The sequence below is a fragment of the Sander lucioperca genome, chromosome 10 (assembly GCF_008315115.2).
Source record: "Sander lucioperca isolate FBNREF2018 chromosome 10, SLUC_FBN_1.2, whole genome shotgun sequence".
Taxonomy (NCBI): domain Eukaryota; kingdom Metazoa; phylum Chordata; class Actinopteri; order Perciformes; family Percidae; genus Sander; species Sander lucioperca.
In genome coordinates, this window is record NC_050182.1 from 29423172 (window position 1) to 29439655 (window position 16484).

General features: G+C 38.3%; 2 protein-coding genes and 1 long non-coding RNA gene across 6 annotated transcripts in view; 1 reads left to right on the forward strand and 2 right to left on the reverse strand.

The window, feature by feature from the left end:
- Positions 1-5770, reverse strand: part of kcnn4 (potassium intermediate/small conductance calcium-activated channel, subfamily N, member 4) — a 23687-nt gene extending 17917 nt beyond the window's left edge. The window contains exons 1-2 of one of the 3 annotated variants that reach the window (XM_031298858.2): positions 5176-5274; positions 1204-1327 (exon numbers count right to left, since the gene is read on the reverse strand). In XM_031298858.2, coding sequence (XP_031154718.1) covers positions 1204-1305 — 102 coding nt within the window. In that variant the 5' untranslated portion in view covers positions 1306-1327; positions 5176-5274. Of the gene's footprint in view, positions 1-1203; positions 1328-5175 lie in introns of all 3 variants that reach the window. The other 2 variants (XM_031298857.2, XM_036005933.1) reach the window with 2 other exon arrangements.
- The window catches only part of LOC118496006, a 25924-nt gene extending 12395 nt beyond the window's left edge, over positions 1-13529 (forward strand). Inside the window, exons 2-3 of one of the 2 annotated variants that reach the window (XR_004898471.1) lie at positions 4098-4108; positions 13050-13529. This is a non-coding gene — a long non-coding RNA (uncharacterized LOC118496006). The remainder of the gene's footprint in view (positions 1-4097; positions 4109-13049) is intronic. The other variant, XR_004898472.1, reaches the window with a different exon arrangement.
- On the reverse strand, positions 7023-14457 carry si:dkey-79d12.5 (maternal B9.15 protein). The gene is made up of 5 exons (XM_031298859.2): positions 14271-14457; positions 10535-10712; positions 9196-9333; positions 8695-9022; positions 7023-8222 (listed from the first exon to the last, which is right to left on the reverse strand). The coding sequence occupies exons 2-5, from the start codon at positions 10705-10707 to the stop codon at positions 8016-8018; spliced, it is 846 nt and encodes a 281-aa protein (XP_031154719.1). The 5' UTR covers positions 10708-10712; positions 14271-14457; the 3' UTR covers positions 7023-8015.
- Between the last annotated feature and the right edge of the window lie 2027 nt (positions 14458-16484).

Here is a 16484-nt window from a genome sequence, read left to right on the forward strand (position 1 = left end):
AATAAAAGTTCAAAACAGACAATGACATTGTTCACTGCAGGCCAATGTGGCCTCCTGACTGATTTGTTGCAGTACAAAAGCTTGTCCCACTCATTTCCCCTGATATTTATTTTTATTTCAATATGTACCCTTAGAGCTGTGTACTAAGAACCCAGTAGTTAAAAAAAATTGGCCATGATGAGAAAATTTGTGTTTTGTTCCTCTCTCTCAAAATTTGGAACAGCTATCTTCCCAGAGGCACTGTGACCAACAAATTGGAGATGCTAGACTGCAAGAAGGACTTGATCCCTCACCAGCTTCCCACCCAAGAAATATTGCGCTGTGCCAAGCATTATATGCAGGTCACTTTAGTAGTGAACAGTGTTTTTTTTATCTGCACTGTGCTGGCGCCCCAGTCAGTTTGCAACATCAACTGACTTTAGTGTGTACCTTTATTTCAGAATGAATTGGTTCAGGTTCCAGTCAAATATCCAAACTACATTGTAGTTCTGAAACAGTTGATCGAACAGTCGATAATAATAATCATTTTCAGCTTCCCCAATGTAAGGATTTGCCCCTTTTACATTTTTTTATATATTTTTATATATCTGGGTTTTGGTCTGCTGGTCATGCTTTTTGTGTTCAATCAATTCATTGAACAAATAATTGACAGAGTAATCAATAATGAAAATAATAGTTAGTTGCAGACCTATGGAGGATTAAATGGTATACATCTAGGATTCATTACATGCTTGTTAAGATTACATCTATGAAAAATGTACTCTTCAGTAAGAAAATGTACTTCATCTGAACTTTGATTGTGCTTTTCACAATGGTGGTGCTCTGTTCCCTTTCCTTTCCATAAAATATGATTCCAAGCTAATTTAAAAGGAATATCCTGCTGATTGTGTTATAACAATATAACTGCTGGCTACTCTGTAATTCGTGTCTTTCCAAATGGAGCTTCATTAGAAATTTACTTAGGCCTAATGGAAGTGGAATGCGCTTGTTATTAAATACTTTCCATTCCAGGGAACTGAAAGCTGGAGACACAGATTAATTAAGAACTTAGCAGAGGCTTCTGCCATGCACCTTTGTCTCAGCAGGTCAAAGAGCACCTACCCTTCATTCATGCGTCTCAGCGCAACTGACGCAACGTCAATGGAAGTTTTTAACTGGAAATGCAGTTTAATGTGGTTTACAGTTAAAAAGATAATTACAAACTTTCAAACTTGAGGAAACTTGAGCATGTAGGTGGTATGGTGTGACGTCCGTTGGCAAGGTACACCGTTTTCCACAGTTTCTCCCGTAGCATCCATTCCACATCACGTCTGTATTTCGTTGAGGGCTAATTAGGAGACCCCACAAAAGCTCAACATTTCAACACATTCCATAACAGAGAGTTCAACAACATGTTTCTTGCCGAGTTTCTAAAATATTTTTTGTAACGTTTTCATGTTGGAAAAAGTAATTTCAAGCCCGGTGAACCTAATCTGGGTTAACCTTAACACAGATTGTTTCTCATCTTGGAAGGACACCGAGCCACCATCACCAGGACAGGCCACCCAAGGCATAGGAAAAAAAAATTACAAATAAAACACTGAATCCAGTGCAAAAGAAGGTGGCCTGGTTTGTGTGGACTGTAATAAATAAATACTTGCCAAAGAGATACTACATACATCTGACTTAGGTTTTCTAGTTTGGTTTGTTAGTCAGTGTGGTTTTGTTAGCTTTCATGTGGATTCTTGTGCTGAAGGTCACTCATGGAACTACACATATCCTGTAATAAACGTAAGAATAGCCTTACAAATAATATCCTAGTGGGACAGTCATAAAAAAGGAGACATCACTGCAGGTAAAACATTTGCAGGTTTAGTTAATGCCAACCAAAAACTGCACAAGGAGATTTCCCTGTGAGGTTACTTGGTGATAAATCCTATGATTATTAGTACTACATAATCACTGCTGGGAAGGAAAAAAAAACTACAGTATACACATGGACATTTTGTTAATTGTCCAGCAAGAGTGACCCAGTCAAACACAGCATCAGACAATGTTGATGATTTCTTGGTTGGATGTGTACTGATGAGTGAAATCATGGGACTAATGTTTAACAAGCTGCAGGATAGTAAACACTAAAGAGGACAGGTGTAGCTGATTAGCTGTCAGAGATGAACAAAAACCTGCAGATTACTGGTGAGTAGGATACCACTTCACTGCACTTTTCCCTCCTGATCCATGGGACTCTTAGCACTGCTGGCTTTCTTTGTGTCTGTGCGTCTCATCAGCCCCAGCCCCAGAAAACTATCTGGACTTGAGAACTGCTGCCCTACAGTAATATTACAGTGATCTATTGAAGGAGGACAGTGGTTCATGACCCAATAGTCAACAGGTTTTTATAACCACAACTCGTCCAACTCGAGGTTATAGTTATAACTTTATTGTGATGCCTGTGTGATCCAATGTTACATTTCCATGATAATATTTTTGAGTTTTTGAGATTGTTTTAATAATCTGTCAAATGATAAATGAAAAAAAAAAGATTTTTCTTTGTTTGCTGAATCATGTTTAAATCATTGCAGTGGCTTAAGCCCAGCCATAATACATTTGCATTGTATAGGTGTGAATTTATTAATTGACAGGCAAGTAAAAAATAATAAGTCATACTGTAACTAGCACGCAAGGAAATTGTCGTCCATTGTACATCAGCACTTCATTCCACCCGTGGCCCTGGCCAACAGCAAAACAATCAACATGTAAAATCATAACAGGAGAAAGCAGACATAAAGTAGCTGAACATAGGGTATAAAACTGAAAGAGGTAAGGTTAGTGATGCGCAGAACCAGAAATGAGCAATGCAAGCAATTCATACAAAACAAAAACATGTTGAGCTGCCAGCAACATGAACCATGACAACATGTTTGTATATTATGAAAACATTGTGACATGTAGTAAGATTTCCACAGCAAAGGAGACCATATCTAGGAAGTATTACAAAGATTGTAGCCTCTATGTTGGTTGTCATTGTGTAGGTTGTATTATTGTATCAGTTCTCAGAGAAGTGGTTAAACAGTAATTTATATGTGAGAGCATATAGCATGAAAATAATTATTTGCAGCTTCAGATGTCTGATATTTTTTAGGTTGAATTTGGTTTTTGCCACAACATGCTTAACTTTTGGACTGCAAACCTGCAGTTTTATAATCACACATGGCTGAGAACCAGAATGAATAGAATTCATCAAAGTTATCCACTCCTCAAACATCAAAGAATATTCTTTTAAATGGACATCATGCTCCGCTTTTCAGGCTCAATATGTGGATATTGTTGGATGATTGTTTTTGGGTTGGGTTTGGGTTGTAAAGTAATTCCAGCAAAAGTCGTCAAAGCTTTGCAGAGGGATGCAAGGTTGCAACCAGGTCAAAGTGCAAACTCTAGCACAGCCAAACTCAAGACAGAGAGACTTTTAGACTGGCCATGCAAACACTAATTATACACTAAATGATGTGGAAAGATAGCCTGAAGTACTGTGAGCAATCTCGCTGTAGGGGAAGAGGTGAAATGTGGAAAAACGTTCCATAAATAGCCCTGTTTTTTGTACATAACCATGAAAAGGTACACTTAAAATATAACTTTGTAGACTGGCATTTGATAGGCCTACAAGTTAGCCAGCTCCAAAATATCCTGCAGTGTACTTAAAAATGGCTTTAAATAATAATAAACTATAATAGTGGAGTGCGCTACCGGCCACTGCAAATATGTTGTATTTTGTTAAGACAGACCCTTAATCTGTGATCTATCAGTTCACAGAGGAGGAAGATGTAACGGCTCACGCTCATGACTTGGACATCACATAAAGTTAAAAGACAAATGCTCAAAACAGTTATATAAGCTATGGTTAAATCAGCAATGCAGCCTCTCCAAAATAATATGCTTTAACTGCAGTGAAAAACACTTTTCCAGTGCATCAGCATTTCCATGGTACAGAAGCTGATGCCTGTTGTTAGGAATGGACAGACAACACCTGTTCTTGGTTCGTATTTGTAAACTGGAATGGTATTGTCATATTCGTGCCAGCACCGTTAATTTCACGACCATACTTCTCCGGGTTCAGAGAGTTGCTCTGAACGTTTAAGGTCAGACCATATTTCCATAGGTTTCTCAAAAGATTAGCTGATGTGAGTTGGAAATGTGGGGGCTCTTTAACACTGTAATCAATCACTGACTGCACAGCATGGAGGTGGTCTAATTTTTTTGCAGCGTGCATGAGAACTTTTTTCCACATGTGGAACTGGCGTGTGCTGTACGAAGTCAGGGGGAGTTAATAATTTGTTGATTTCGTGGCCTGGCATTGTTATCCACTGAGATCTGCATGTTAATGTCATGAGGCTGTGTTACCAAACAGTGTGTCTGGAAATGGACTAACTAATCAGTAGGTCAGGGGGGTTCAAAGCCCAGGTGCAGGGTTTTGCTGTTGTGCTCCATGGGGCTTGGGCTGTCTGCTAATCAAGGAAGTTATGACAACAAATAAAGCCAGTTGTGTAATAGTGTTTTTTCTGCCCCATTTATCTAGTTATTGAAATATGTTATGAATAAAAGATAACATGGTTTAAGATAAATCTATTAATTTGTTTGTGTCAGTTCTATTATAGTCTAAGTTGTAAACTATTTTGAGCAGTTGAATCTGCAACACGAGGAGTTGAAGAAGAGTTGAGATGCAGCCACACAGCAGCAGAGCTATTGTTAACCAGCTTTAGTTCTACTGCATGATGCTAAAAGCAAGAAAATTATGATTTTGTTCAATATTTTATCAGTTTTTGATGACTTCAAGGCCCTACACCAAGGTGTCTCGACCAGCTGACAACACCTAGTAGCCTACATTTAGGTAATGTTGTCTAAATGTTCTAACTTTGGAGATGTAAATGCAGATGGATGCCATGAATTAAACCCTCTGCAATGTGCGCAAAACTATCTCAAGTTTTGATTTGATTTGTGAGATTGACATTTATTAGCAGAAGGCATCATAAGAAGAACTGCAGTGGAACATTCTGTAAGGCTATAGCTTTAAGGTCAAGCCCCAATAAAACCAACGTGTCACATTTCAAACATTTCCAAACTAATAATTGTAATTAGTTATACAGTCAATTCTTACATGTTGAAGTCAAGACATTAGTTTGGGTTATTTCTTAAACCTACCGGTTTGTAAACGAAGGGACATATCTCGGCGTGGATAATCGTGAGCAGTATCCCGAGCAGAGCAGTCCCCAAAGCCAACGCGCAAAGGCGCTTTTTATCCTCTAACAAAAACTTTCTGTCTCGCAGTCTGTAGAGGTCGTCTCCCTCCGTGTGAGCTGTCCGCTTCCCGGGAAGTGACAGCGGTACGGACACTTCTGCCGAGTCCCCGCCGTTTCGGTTGATCAAGCCATCGCAATTTACACAATCCACTTTGGAGTCGCCGTGCAGGCTGCGGTTTGTCATCTCCATCTCCAGAGCGCACACGAGACGGCCGCCTGTCCCTCTCTCCCTGTCGCCGCTGTCCGTTGCTCCGTCCTCTGCCTGTCCGGTCTCCCCTTTGCTTTCCTCCCGAGTTGGGGAAGGCATAGTCCGATGGGCGCACTGTGTACCAGGCCCTTCTCTCGTTTGTCGCTCATTGAAGTAGCGGGTTTACCAAAACTCTTGGCCTCTAACACACCCTCACCTTAACACTCCTACCAATTTACGCGGCGTGGCTACGCGCACTGATGCCATTTACACACTGCAGTGAGCGATAGCTACTCTTATTTGCATGCGATATTATTTTAAGAGTGTGCGTCAATCTGCCCCAAATGAATTTTTTGTGTGCTGGGTGTGTGTACTCGGCTTGTGCACGATGCGTTCAGAAGAGAAGCTATGGTCACTAAACAAGATGTTCACTTACATTATTTTCTTTAGATTTGGATAAGTCTGATCAGATCATTTGCAATTTGGTGGAAAAACATGATGTTACAAGAAAAAGACAACACTATTATCGGATTTCTTTTCCTGAACAAAACTAAGAAAACGCTATGAAATAGAATGCAAGGAACCTCATAGACTACATGTTTTTTTTATTTATTGGTAACGTTCTGTAACAATGGTAAGCACGAGTTCCTCAACAGCTGTAGAGTGACATCTCGTGGTTGAGTACCTTCATCTTTTGACTTGTGGTGGTATATCCCAAACATAGTCAAGTTTCACCATCACTGGAAATGATTCATAACTGTCTTAGCCTACTCTTCAGCCATTCATTCTAGGATGTTTCAGGTATTTTTCTCTAAGCCCTTTTAAGATGATGTTTTGGGCATTTTGGCCTTTAATGGATAGAGCAGTTGTAGACAGGACAGTGGGGAGAGAGAGGGGGAAGACATGTAGCAAAGGGCCAAAGCTCGGACCCGAACCCCAGGACGCTAAGGACTGATCCTTCGGGAGCACGCTATACCAGGTGAGCTACCAGGGCGCCCCTCTAAGCCTTTTTATTTATTTATTTATTTATTTATTTATTTATATATATATATATATATATATATGAGTCTTGTAAATATGCCTACTTTACTATTTATTGGAGTACTTTCAATTCCTGTCCCAGATGTTTAACTGTTGCCATTTTCTCTTGGATCAATTGCCATCTTATCCAGCTGTATTCTTTCTAATGTATATATTCTAATAGGCTATTTTGAGTTGCAAGATGTCCTTTCATTGTCTGTCTGCAAAACTAAAAAGTGAGGCACAAACTCTTCCCCCACTCTCTCTATCTAGACCGGTTTAAGGAGGAACAGCGTCATGACCTTGGGCTATAATGACACATCCAGCACACAGGAGTCCTTCCGCTGCAGCATCCTGCTGCTTGTGCTGACGGGAATGATAATCCTCACAGCTCTCAGTGACAGTAAGTAGAGTGTTCAGACTGACAGGTGTTTCTAGGTCAATTTATGAGAGAAAACACTATGTAGCTACAGAGCCAAACCCTACACTGAAAAGTGTTGACTATAGAAATCAGCAAAAAAAAAAAAAATCACAATTTATAATTTCAGGTATGAGTTGATTTAATCTGCTGCAATAAGAAGGTAAATGGCTAATGCAAAAGGTGAAAGCAAAACAATGCTTAAGAATACAGATGAGCTTCAAGGTGGCAAATAAATATGCATTAATATAATAAAAAATAATCGCAGTACAGAACAGTGAGTGAAACGTGTATTCAGGATTTAGCAGATTTTCATGGAAAGGAAAGCTATCTACAATAAAAACTTTAAAAACACAGAGCTTTGAGCAGGCCATAATACAGAGACACCTGAGCATATACATTGTACTGACAGCACATAGTTTAATCTATTGAAAATCATGTTTGCGTTGGGTGAAGTTCGATTTGCAAAATACAGCAGCCACTGTTAATACAAAAATATACAATTTCATGTGCTATGAGTTGAGTGCCATCCACTGGTGGCCAAATAAATTACAACAAAAGTTCTGTATTATTTACAAGCAGTTTAGTAAAAATATTCTTAATATACATATATTGTCACCCTAGCTACAGTAGATTAAACCCCTGAATCACAGTGTACATTAATTCATTGAGACCTAAACACTGTGGACCATATTTGGCGAAGAAATTAACATTATAACAGAAGTGACACCTGAAAAAAACTATTATTTGCTATTAGGATATTGCTGAGAGTTCCTGAGTTAGTCCAAGCACCCTATGATTGAAGTCATTCTTAACGTGTACAATATGTTACAAAAAAATGGCAGTTTAGACCTGACAGATTTTAAAAAAGAAAACAGTTTTCATTCAAGTTCAGTGGCATCTCCGTGCCGAGTATAAGCCATCAATTACAAGTCACCAGAAATGAAAAAGAAAAAGGAATCATTACAGGTTGTAAAAGGAATAACTTTGAGCTATACAGTTAAACAAAGTTCTTTTTTTGGCCCAAGTTTAGCTGAACTCAGAACTGACACGACATGGCTCAGTTGAACGAGCTTATAACGCTCTATCCACCTTCACCCCATACATCCTGGACGGTCTAACCCTTCACAGCTCCCCACGGCTGCAGAGTGGCCTGAGGCAGAATAAACTGCGGAGATGGCTGCGGCAAGATATAGTAGCCAAATACCTGCTGGGGTGGAGGTGGCGGAGGTGCGCATACTGCATTAAGAAACATAGGAGTGCCTTTCTTGTATTGAGGCCAAACTGGTGCAGGGTGGTAGAAGTACTGGAGGCTGGCAGGGAGCTACGGATTGGAAGGAGTACAAGAGATTAGAAGGGATGGGGGAGAGTTTCCAGCATGGGTATTAAACACACTTTGTCCATATGGGAGGAATCCATGGTACTTTCCTTTTGAGAACATGCAATACTGAAACTATATCACATGGAAATGACTTTGAGCAGCAGCAGCTCATACGACTAATAAACAAAATAGACATAAGTTCAGAACTTTTTAGGGTTGTAATGATATGTTGTATGCTTCAGCACAAGGTTGTCAATTCATAGTAGTTGTGTATAAAACAATCCAACAAAACCAACTTAATTATACAGTGCTGTGGTGATTTCAATAGCTTTTGGACAACAACGAAGCTCTATGGCTTGATTTGGTCTTTTTCGTTGGCTGTCTCTTGACAGTGAGACAAATATAGAATATCACCAGCCTTATCCCTCAATTGTGAGATACCAACAGATGGTGCTAAACATGAGAAAGAACTTACCATATTTCTGACGTATTTGAGTTTATTTGGTCCTTCTCCGTGTCGCTTGCGAATCCTGGGCATCATTGCTACAGTGTAGGTGTCGCCTTCTGCCTCTTCCTTCTTGACGACCTCCTTCTCTTCATTTCCGTGCTCTCCCTCCGTCTCGCCATCTTTTGCCTCCTCCTCTGTGTCGCTTGACGCAGTGGAACCACAATCCGAAGAGGTAGCAGAGTGGTAATCTGATGTGTCCAGATTTATTGAGTCCACTGAGGAGTCAGTCTGTTTTCCCTCCACACCTTCCTCTTCGAAACAGGCTATTGTGAAGGGCCTACCGTTCTCTGCAGATCTGTGAAGAGGGAGCACATTATTTTAACTCACGCATTCTTACTTCCCACATGTTACACATCATTTCACAGAATGCATCATAGCGACAACTTGCTCATAAATCTTGGCTAGACTGAGAAATGCTTCTCTGTTGTTTAAGTGTGTCTGTGTGTCATCCTCAGGCCAGTGACTCACCTTGCACACACCTCCAGTGGGTCGATCCACAGTGTGATCTCACGCGGAAGGCCTAGTTCACTGGGTGTGAGCTCACTCTCCTCACATGCCTTCAGAATTACTTCATCGCAAAGTACTCCGCTATTTATCCGGATACATCTGTGAAGGATTCAACATTAAAGATTCACAGTTTTCTTAGGTGGATCTCTTCCTATGTCAGGGTTCTCAGACGTTAATGGGGATATAATTCCATGATCTTTATATATATATATATATATATATATATATATATATATATATATATATATATATATATATATATATATATATATATATATATATATATATATATTATATATATATATATATATATATATATATATATATATATATATATATATATATATATATACACACACACACACTCTACCGGTCAAAAGTTTGGGGTCACTTAGAAATGTCCATTCCAGACAGAATACCAGCTGAGCTGTTTTTTTAATCAGGGCAGAGGTTGTCAGATTACATTACGTGTTTACATAATGTCAAAAGGGTTCTCGACTGTTGTAGACAGAAGTGGCTGAAGAAATGCTTGAAATCCATGCTTTTTGGTCTAAACGTCATACCCAAATTAAAAGTGGTACAACTCCCATATACTTTGACAGTCTGGGGTGTGCCTGATATCATTGGATAGAAAACAGTGTCACAGTGATTCTAGGCCTTACTGACACAGAGTTACAGAGGCTAGAATGGAGGTTTTTTTATTTCCGTCCAAGTCATACATCTGTAAAATGATTAGAATACACTGCTGTAAACACTCTGACAGGTGACAGACAACACAGGACATTAGCCACATCTCAGCTTACTAAAGAAAAAAAATCCAGAAGCCAAAAGACTCAAAAATGGATTTTATATGAATTTTGTTCTACAGATATGTCTGTGCGTTTTTTTTATTTCCATTTGAAAAGTGCAAAGAAAAAAGCCAATAAAAGTACAAAATAGAACACTTCTCAAATACACAAACACACCCACATCAATCACCTTTCCAATGATATCAGGCACACCCCAGAGTGTCAACGTATATGGGAGCTGTACCACTTGTAATTTGGGTATGACATCTAGACCAAAAAGCATGGATTTCAAGCATTTCTTCAGCCACTTCTGTCTACAACAGTCGAGAACCCTTTTGCAATTATGTAAACACATAATGTAATCTGAAAACTGCTGCCCTGATTAAAAAAAACAATGCAACTGATCTCAGCTGGTATTCTGTCTGGAATGGAAATTTATAAGTGACCCCAAACTTTTGACCGGTAGTGTATATTCAGGGACAGTTGTGTACTTTTTTAATATCAGTAATTACCTGTATGCCTGGCCTTTGCTGGGGCAGTCAGGGTACCAGTGTTCATCATATCTGTCGCATAAAAGTTTCTGTAGCTTCTCAGAAAAACATTCTGCCTTGGCTTCACTGAGCTTGCCATGTGCCACAGCCAGGCGTTTGAGGAAGCTGACTCCAGCCTCCACCTCTCTTTTCATGGTGACTGTAGAAACAAAAGATTTAAAGAAATGATTTAAGGTCGCCAACAACATCAGTCACCTTGTCGTTTCTGCGTACATGAGTATGAGTATGTGGCTAGGTAATCACTGTTTTTGCAAATCAAAAGTGCAAAGAAGTTGAGTGATTAGAGTTTTTGGTAACAGACTGTTTGACTTCCCTTCAATGAGATTTGGGGGAGCAGGAACTTCAGTTGCAGTGATAACAGCACTTCCCTATGCAGTTACCCCTGAGCCTTTTCTTTTTTATTATCTTCAGGGAAGCTCGGTGTTAAGCATGTGTAAAAGAGTGCCTGGCATTTTACAGCTACAGACATTGCTCTGTGCCAACAAAAGGCTAGAGTTTGTATAAAGGCAAACAAGATGCAAACTAGTGCTGCCATTTAAGTATTTTTTGAAATGCAAATCCAATGAGCTCACTGTGCTGTTTATCCTCTGATAGCGTGTCTGTTTGGGTTGGGTGACAATGTCAGCCTGACCAAAGAGAAGAGTGTGTTCTATAAAAGGCCAAGGCAATTCAAATTTTGCAGCCAAACTGGCTCAGCGTGCGAACATCCTGCTGATGTCCCCGAAATGAAAGTTGTGTCTTGAACTTTGGAGGTGCTGACAGTCATTTGTTATTGTGGCTTGAAACACACCACTGTCGCTTCAGCCTGTATAATATGTTGTGAGAGGAAATTGTTATTTGCCCTGGTAGACCTAGCCACAGCCTCCACTTAAGAGCAGGGATCAGCCTGTGACACAACAAGCAAAAATAATAGTAACTTTAAGTCCATAACAAATATGTGTTGCCATTATCTTATTATAGATGTTTGAATCTTTTACATGGTCCAGTCACTTATTAGTCTGCGAGGTAAAAAGGGTCAAATAGCATGTATTATTCAGGCTGTTGTTTTTATTGCAGCTTCCTCATTTAAATAACTCTGTTTTGTTTTCCATCACTCAGCAACTACAATACGTTCATTCCACCAGCAAAAGGTTATTTATATTTATATATATATATATATATATATATATATATATATATATATATATATATATATATATATATATATATATATATATATATATATTCACTTTTTCTGACACACACAGGTTTTTTTCCTGGTAGGTTTTTAAGTTTTAGATTTATACAGTGACAGTGAATTTCTTCTAATGTTGTGTTAAAGAGGCCACAGGAATATAAAATAGATAAGGTGTTTGCGCTGACGTTGCTTAGTAGATGTCTCAAAGTGTTTGAGGGTTTAGAAGATATTAAACCTTAAAAAGTTGGCATTGAATATGAATCATCTTCTCTATAAAATGTTACAAAATAGTAAAAATAGCCATCACAACTTCATAATCCCAACTTTGACATATTCAAGCAGCTTGTTTTGTCCAAAAATTAAACATACCGGATATTTCGTTTACTACCATAGAGGACCAAGAAATACAGTAATATTCGTATTTGAGCAACGGAAACAGTAAGATCTTTTGGGGTTTTTAAGCGTTTTTAAAACTGTAGCTGAATACATTTGTCAATCATGTAATCAAGTAATCAACTGATCGTTTCAGATCCAAACTTTAATAATATAATCAGGTCCTGAGCATGTGTGTGTTTTTAGGCCTGTGTTAACAGAGTGTACAAAATGTAATGTCCCTTGCGGGATTTATAAATTATTATTATTTAACTGTGAATGTTGGTATTGGCAGTGGTAAAGAAGTACTCAAAACTTCTTCTTTCTAAAGTAAAACTATTCATTATTACTAGTAAAACTATTGACACTGCACAGTACAAGTCCTGCATTTAAATGTTTACTTCAAGTGAAAAGAGAGGCATTGTCAGCACAATGTACTTACATTTACCTACCATCTGTTCAAGGTGGAGCTTTCAACTCTAATTTAATGCTGGATAGTTTAATGAATAATAATGCATCATACTTTGGTACATTTATCTGTCAGGTAAATGTTCATCTTTTATTGTATAAATTAAATAATAAACATTTTGTTACTAGTATAATAAAATAAATTGCTTTTTCTAGACTGTAATACAAACAGTTCAGTTTGTCAGGTGCAAACAACATTTATAACAGGTTTTTAATGACAGTGTTGGTCAGTTTGTCTGCTTGACAATCCTATTTTGTGAGTTGAACAAACAGAGAAATGTATATGTTTAGATAAAACAGATGTTGACAAAGTTTTCCTTTGGGGACATAATATGAAGTTGGAAAAAGGTAATAAATTGCCATATATCACAGAATATCACAATATGTTTAAAATTGCAAAAATATTGTATCGTGATAATATCATATCATGGGGCGTCTGGTGATTCCCACCACTAACAGTAAGTCAATAGTATACAGTTGGGTTGCATATTAAGTGCTTTGGGGGCCTTCTGTAAGTTATTTGGGGGTACAATGGTTGTGGAGAAAGCTGCAAGCAGCAATACAGGAGGCTAACCAATCGCTTGTTTCCAACAGGCACATTTTGAATGAGCACTGCACAAGTCATACAAAATGAAAGATGCCTGTTTCTAGATACTAGAGGAACTTAATGACATTCACATCACTGATAGTGTTTGTCTTCTCTGCAGTGACCCACTGCCATTATGACTCTGCTGATACTATTTGGATTTTACGTGTGAAGAACAACAATACTGCATACAAACGTCCGATTTTAATGTTTGAGGGAGGACAGGCTGGATCGTTAACAGCAGCATAGCATATCATAACTTCACATGCGTTTCCCATACTAGGCCAAACAGCCTGTCACATCACAAGCAGTGTAAACAGGTCTGAAGCAAAGTTTGCAAATGTGATTGACAGTTAAAGGTGAAGATTTATCACTATATATATATATATATATATTTGAGTGACAACGAAACTTGTTTTCGCGTCTGCGTGAAACAAAGGAGACACAACGGCACAACTCTGTGAACCAAGGAGGGAACGTGTGTGTGTGTGTGTGTGTGTGTGTGGTGGCTGCACATGGATGTCAATTACAACCAGAAAAATAGAAAAGACAAGATCAAACGACAGCTAGTTTATTCTTTTTCTTTCTGCTGTGATAAAAGGAAGTCTCATTCTACAAGCTGGAAATAACGCATTTGGGGTTTCTGACAGCGCGGAAACCCCCCAGTGGAATTAGAGTTACAAGCAAACGGATGTGATTTCAGTAGAGAAGGTAGGCTACATTATCGAGTTACCCTAACTTAACATGGTAAATTAAGCATTATTATGTAGCATGCAAATTTACAAAGTTCTTCTTTGAAATAGTAGGAAGGGTTTTTAGAAAAAGTTTTCACCCGCGTAATAAATCAGTCAAAACAAAAAGGAATCAATAAAAATACACCGAACGAAGCATGAAAGACTTAATATGATAACCGTCGAGATAATTGTAACAATGTAACGAACACGACAGCGACAATTGAACCAATAGGCCTAAGTGTGCTTTAATGATTACATTCACATCAAAATAGCTACATTTCCCAATTAAAGACGACACAAGAAACACAAAAGTTAAAAAAAAATAAATAAATAACACAGACTAGTTGTAAGGCTACTCACGAAAAAAAGTGTCCAGTCTGTGAATACCCAGCAGTTTGTTGAGTGTCCTTGGCTCCTTGTCTCTTGTCTCGTGGCTGTCTGTGCTGATGTGTTGGAGTTATTATGGTCAGCACATGTTGCTTCCTTGTTCTCTGTTCTGGCTGCAACAGAGACGTAACATTACCGTCAGTGTGACTCACTTCCTTTACTTCACGTCGTGAGCAAGCGCTGACTGGCTCCGCGCGAGAGCTACACCCCGCCCGAGCCAAATATGGGCAGTCAAGGTAAACAACTGAGTGGAGGGGTTTCACTCAGTTACAGAAGTTTGTCCGTCGTCCGTCCCTACAAATCACAATGATAATGTTACTATCTTATGATGACATATGGTGTAATAGGCTACTCGTCTTAACTTCTTATTTTAACTCTCGGTGAGGCCATTTTTACCATAGGGTTGGCTGTGTGTAGCAGATCACTGTATCTGCTACACACAGCCAACCCTATGTGACTTCATTGTTCTAGGCCTAAATATCCTTTTTTTACTTTTTAGGTACCTTATATCAAAGATGTTGTAACTAATTCCTTAATTAATGGTTGATAGATCATCTAATGCCTTATTTATCAGAACAATAGGTAAAACAACACTCAGATCCTTTACTTCAGTAAAAGTAGCAATACCACCATGTAAAATACTCTTACATAAACAAAAGTATGTTAGTATTATCAGAAAAAAAGTGCTTGAAGCATTAAAAAAAAGTAACCTACTCATCGTGGAACAGAATGGCCATTATCTGTGATATTATCCTGTAGGCTAATTAGGCCTATTATTATTACTGACACATTAACATATAAGCAGCATTTTAATGTATTATATTGTATAATGATAAAAAAGCGTACCCAAAGCTGTCAAATAAAGGGAGTGGAGTAAAAAGTAGGCTACAATTTGACATGTAATGGAATAGAAGTATAAAGTAGCAGAAAAGGAAAATTCTTAAGGAGAGTACATCAAAATTGTACTTGAGTGAATGTATTTAGTTACATTACATCACTGGTGAAAAACTCCTGGCTGGTATTTATCTTGGTTTGGTTTATTCTGTCATTAACAACCTAGAAAACCTAAACGAAAGACACATTAAGTCCAACGTGTGGCCTGAACGCATGCAGACAGAAAATATGAATATGAAATAATACAAAGAGTTATGCATAATGTTAAAGCATGACACAAGATTTAAAAAAAATGTGTATTTAGTAGGTAGGTGGGGAAAAGTACTCAGATCCTTGACCTCAGTAAAATAGTAGCCTAATACCACAATGTTAGTAATACCACAATGTAAAGTTACAAGTAAAAATCCTACATTCAAAACCTTACTAAAAGTAAAGGTGCTAAAGCGTCATCATCCAAATGTATACATTTAAATACACACATTTGTATACATTAAGTATAGTAGTAACTTACAGTAACTGGGTGTCTCAGGTTCTGCCCTCTCTTTGTTCACATCATACCTCAAGGAACGCACTTATGAATGTGTGTCTGAACCCTGTAGCCTCACTACTGAGGTCCCCCAAGGTTTGGTTCGGGGTCCTCTTCTCTCCTAGATGTTAATATGCTCTGAATTGGCCCCCTGTTTTTATCTTTAACTATCTTATCATATATTTTTTTGCCGTTCCAATACCACAATGTAAAAGTACTCCATTACAAGTAAAAGTCCTGATTTTAAGTAAAAGTCTTATCAGAAAGTAAGATACCTATTATGCATAGTGTTATAAGATATTCATTATACACATTCAATTGTTGAATTTTAATTATTAAAGGCTACTTAATATAGGCTACCATAGGCTATAGGCTTGGTTATTTATTCTATAATAATTGGGTCATTTGAGGTAAGTGGGGAAAGCCCCACCTGCTGGCAGCAGGAGAAAAAAGTGTGGTTTTAGTGGTAGGCTACAGAGTCATTTAGAAATCAATATAATTCTGTATTAATGCATGACATAAAATAATCCTGGTTGTTGCTATTATTTATCATTATTCTACAATTTCAGGGTCAGAGTTGGATATAAAACCTTTTTAAATGGTGTTTTAGTTGCGCTCCCTGGAGAGTGCCTTGAGTGTGGGGAAACATGCGCATGCCCAAAGCCTTTGCCAATTAAAGTGGAAGGCAGAAACACCTGCGTCTTTTGCTGTACGTAATTGACAAATGTCAGTAACTGCGGTCCTCATGGACGATTATCTTCTACAGC

Excerpts from the sequence above, each read along its gene's own strand:
- si:dkey-79d12.5 (XM_031298859.2), bottom strand. The coding sequence starts at position 10,707 with ATGAAAAGAGAGGTGGAGGCTGGAGTCAGCTTCCTCAAACGCCTGGCT. Across the intron at positions 9,334-10,534 it reads AGCAAAGGCCAGGCATACAG|ATGTATCCGGATAAATAGCG; the intron begins GTAATTACTGAT and ends AATCCTTCACAG. Across the intron at positions 9,023-9,195 it reads CCACTGGAGGTGTGTGCAAG|ATCTGCAGAGAACGGTAGGC; the intron begins GTGAGTCACTGG and ends CCCTCTTCACAG.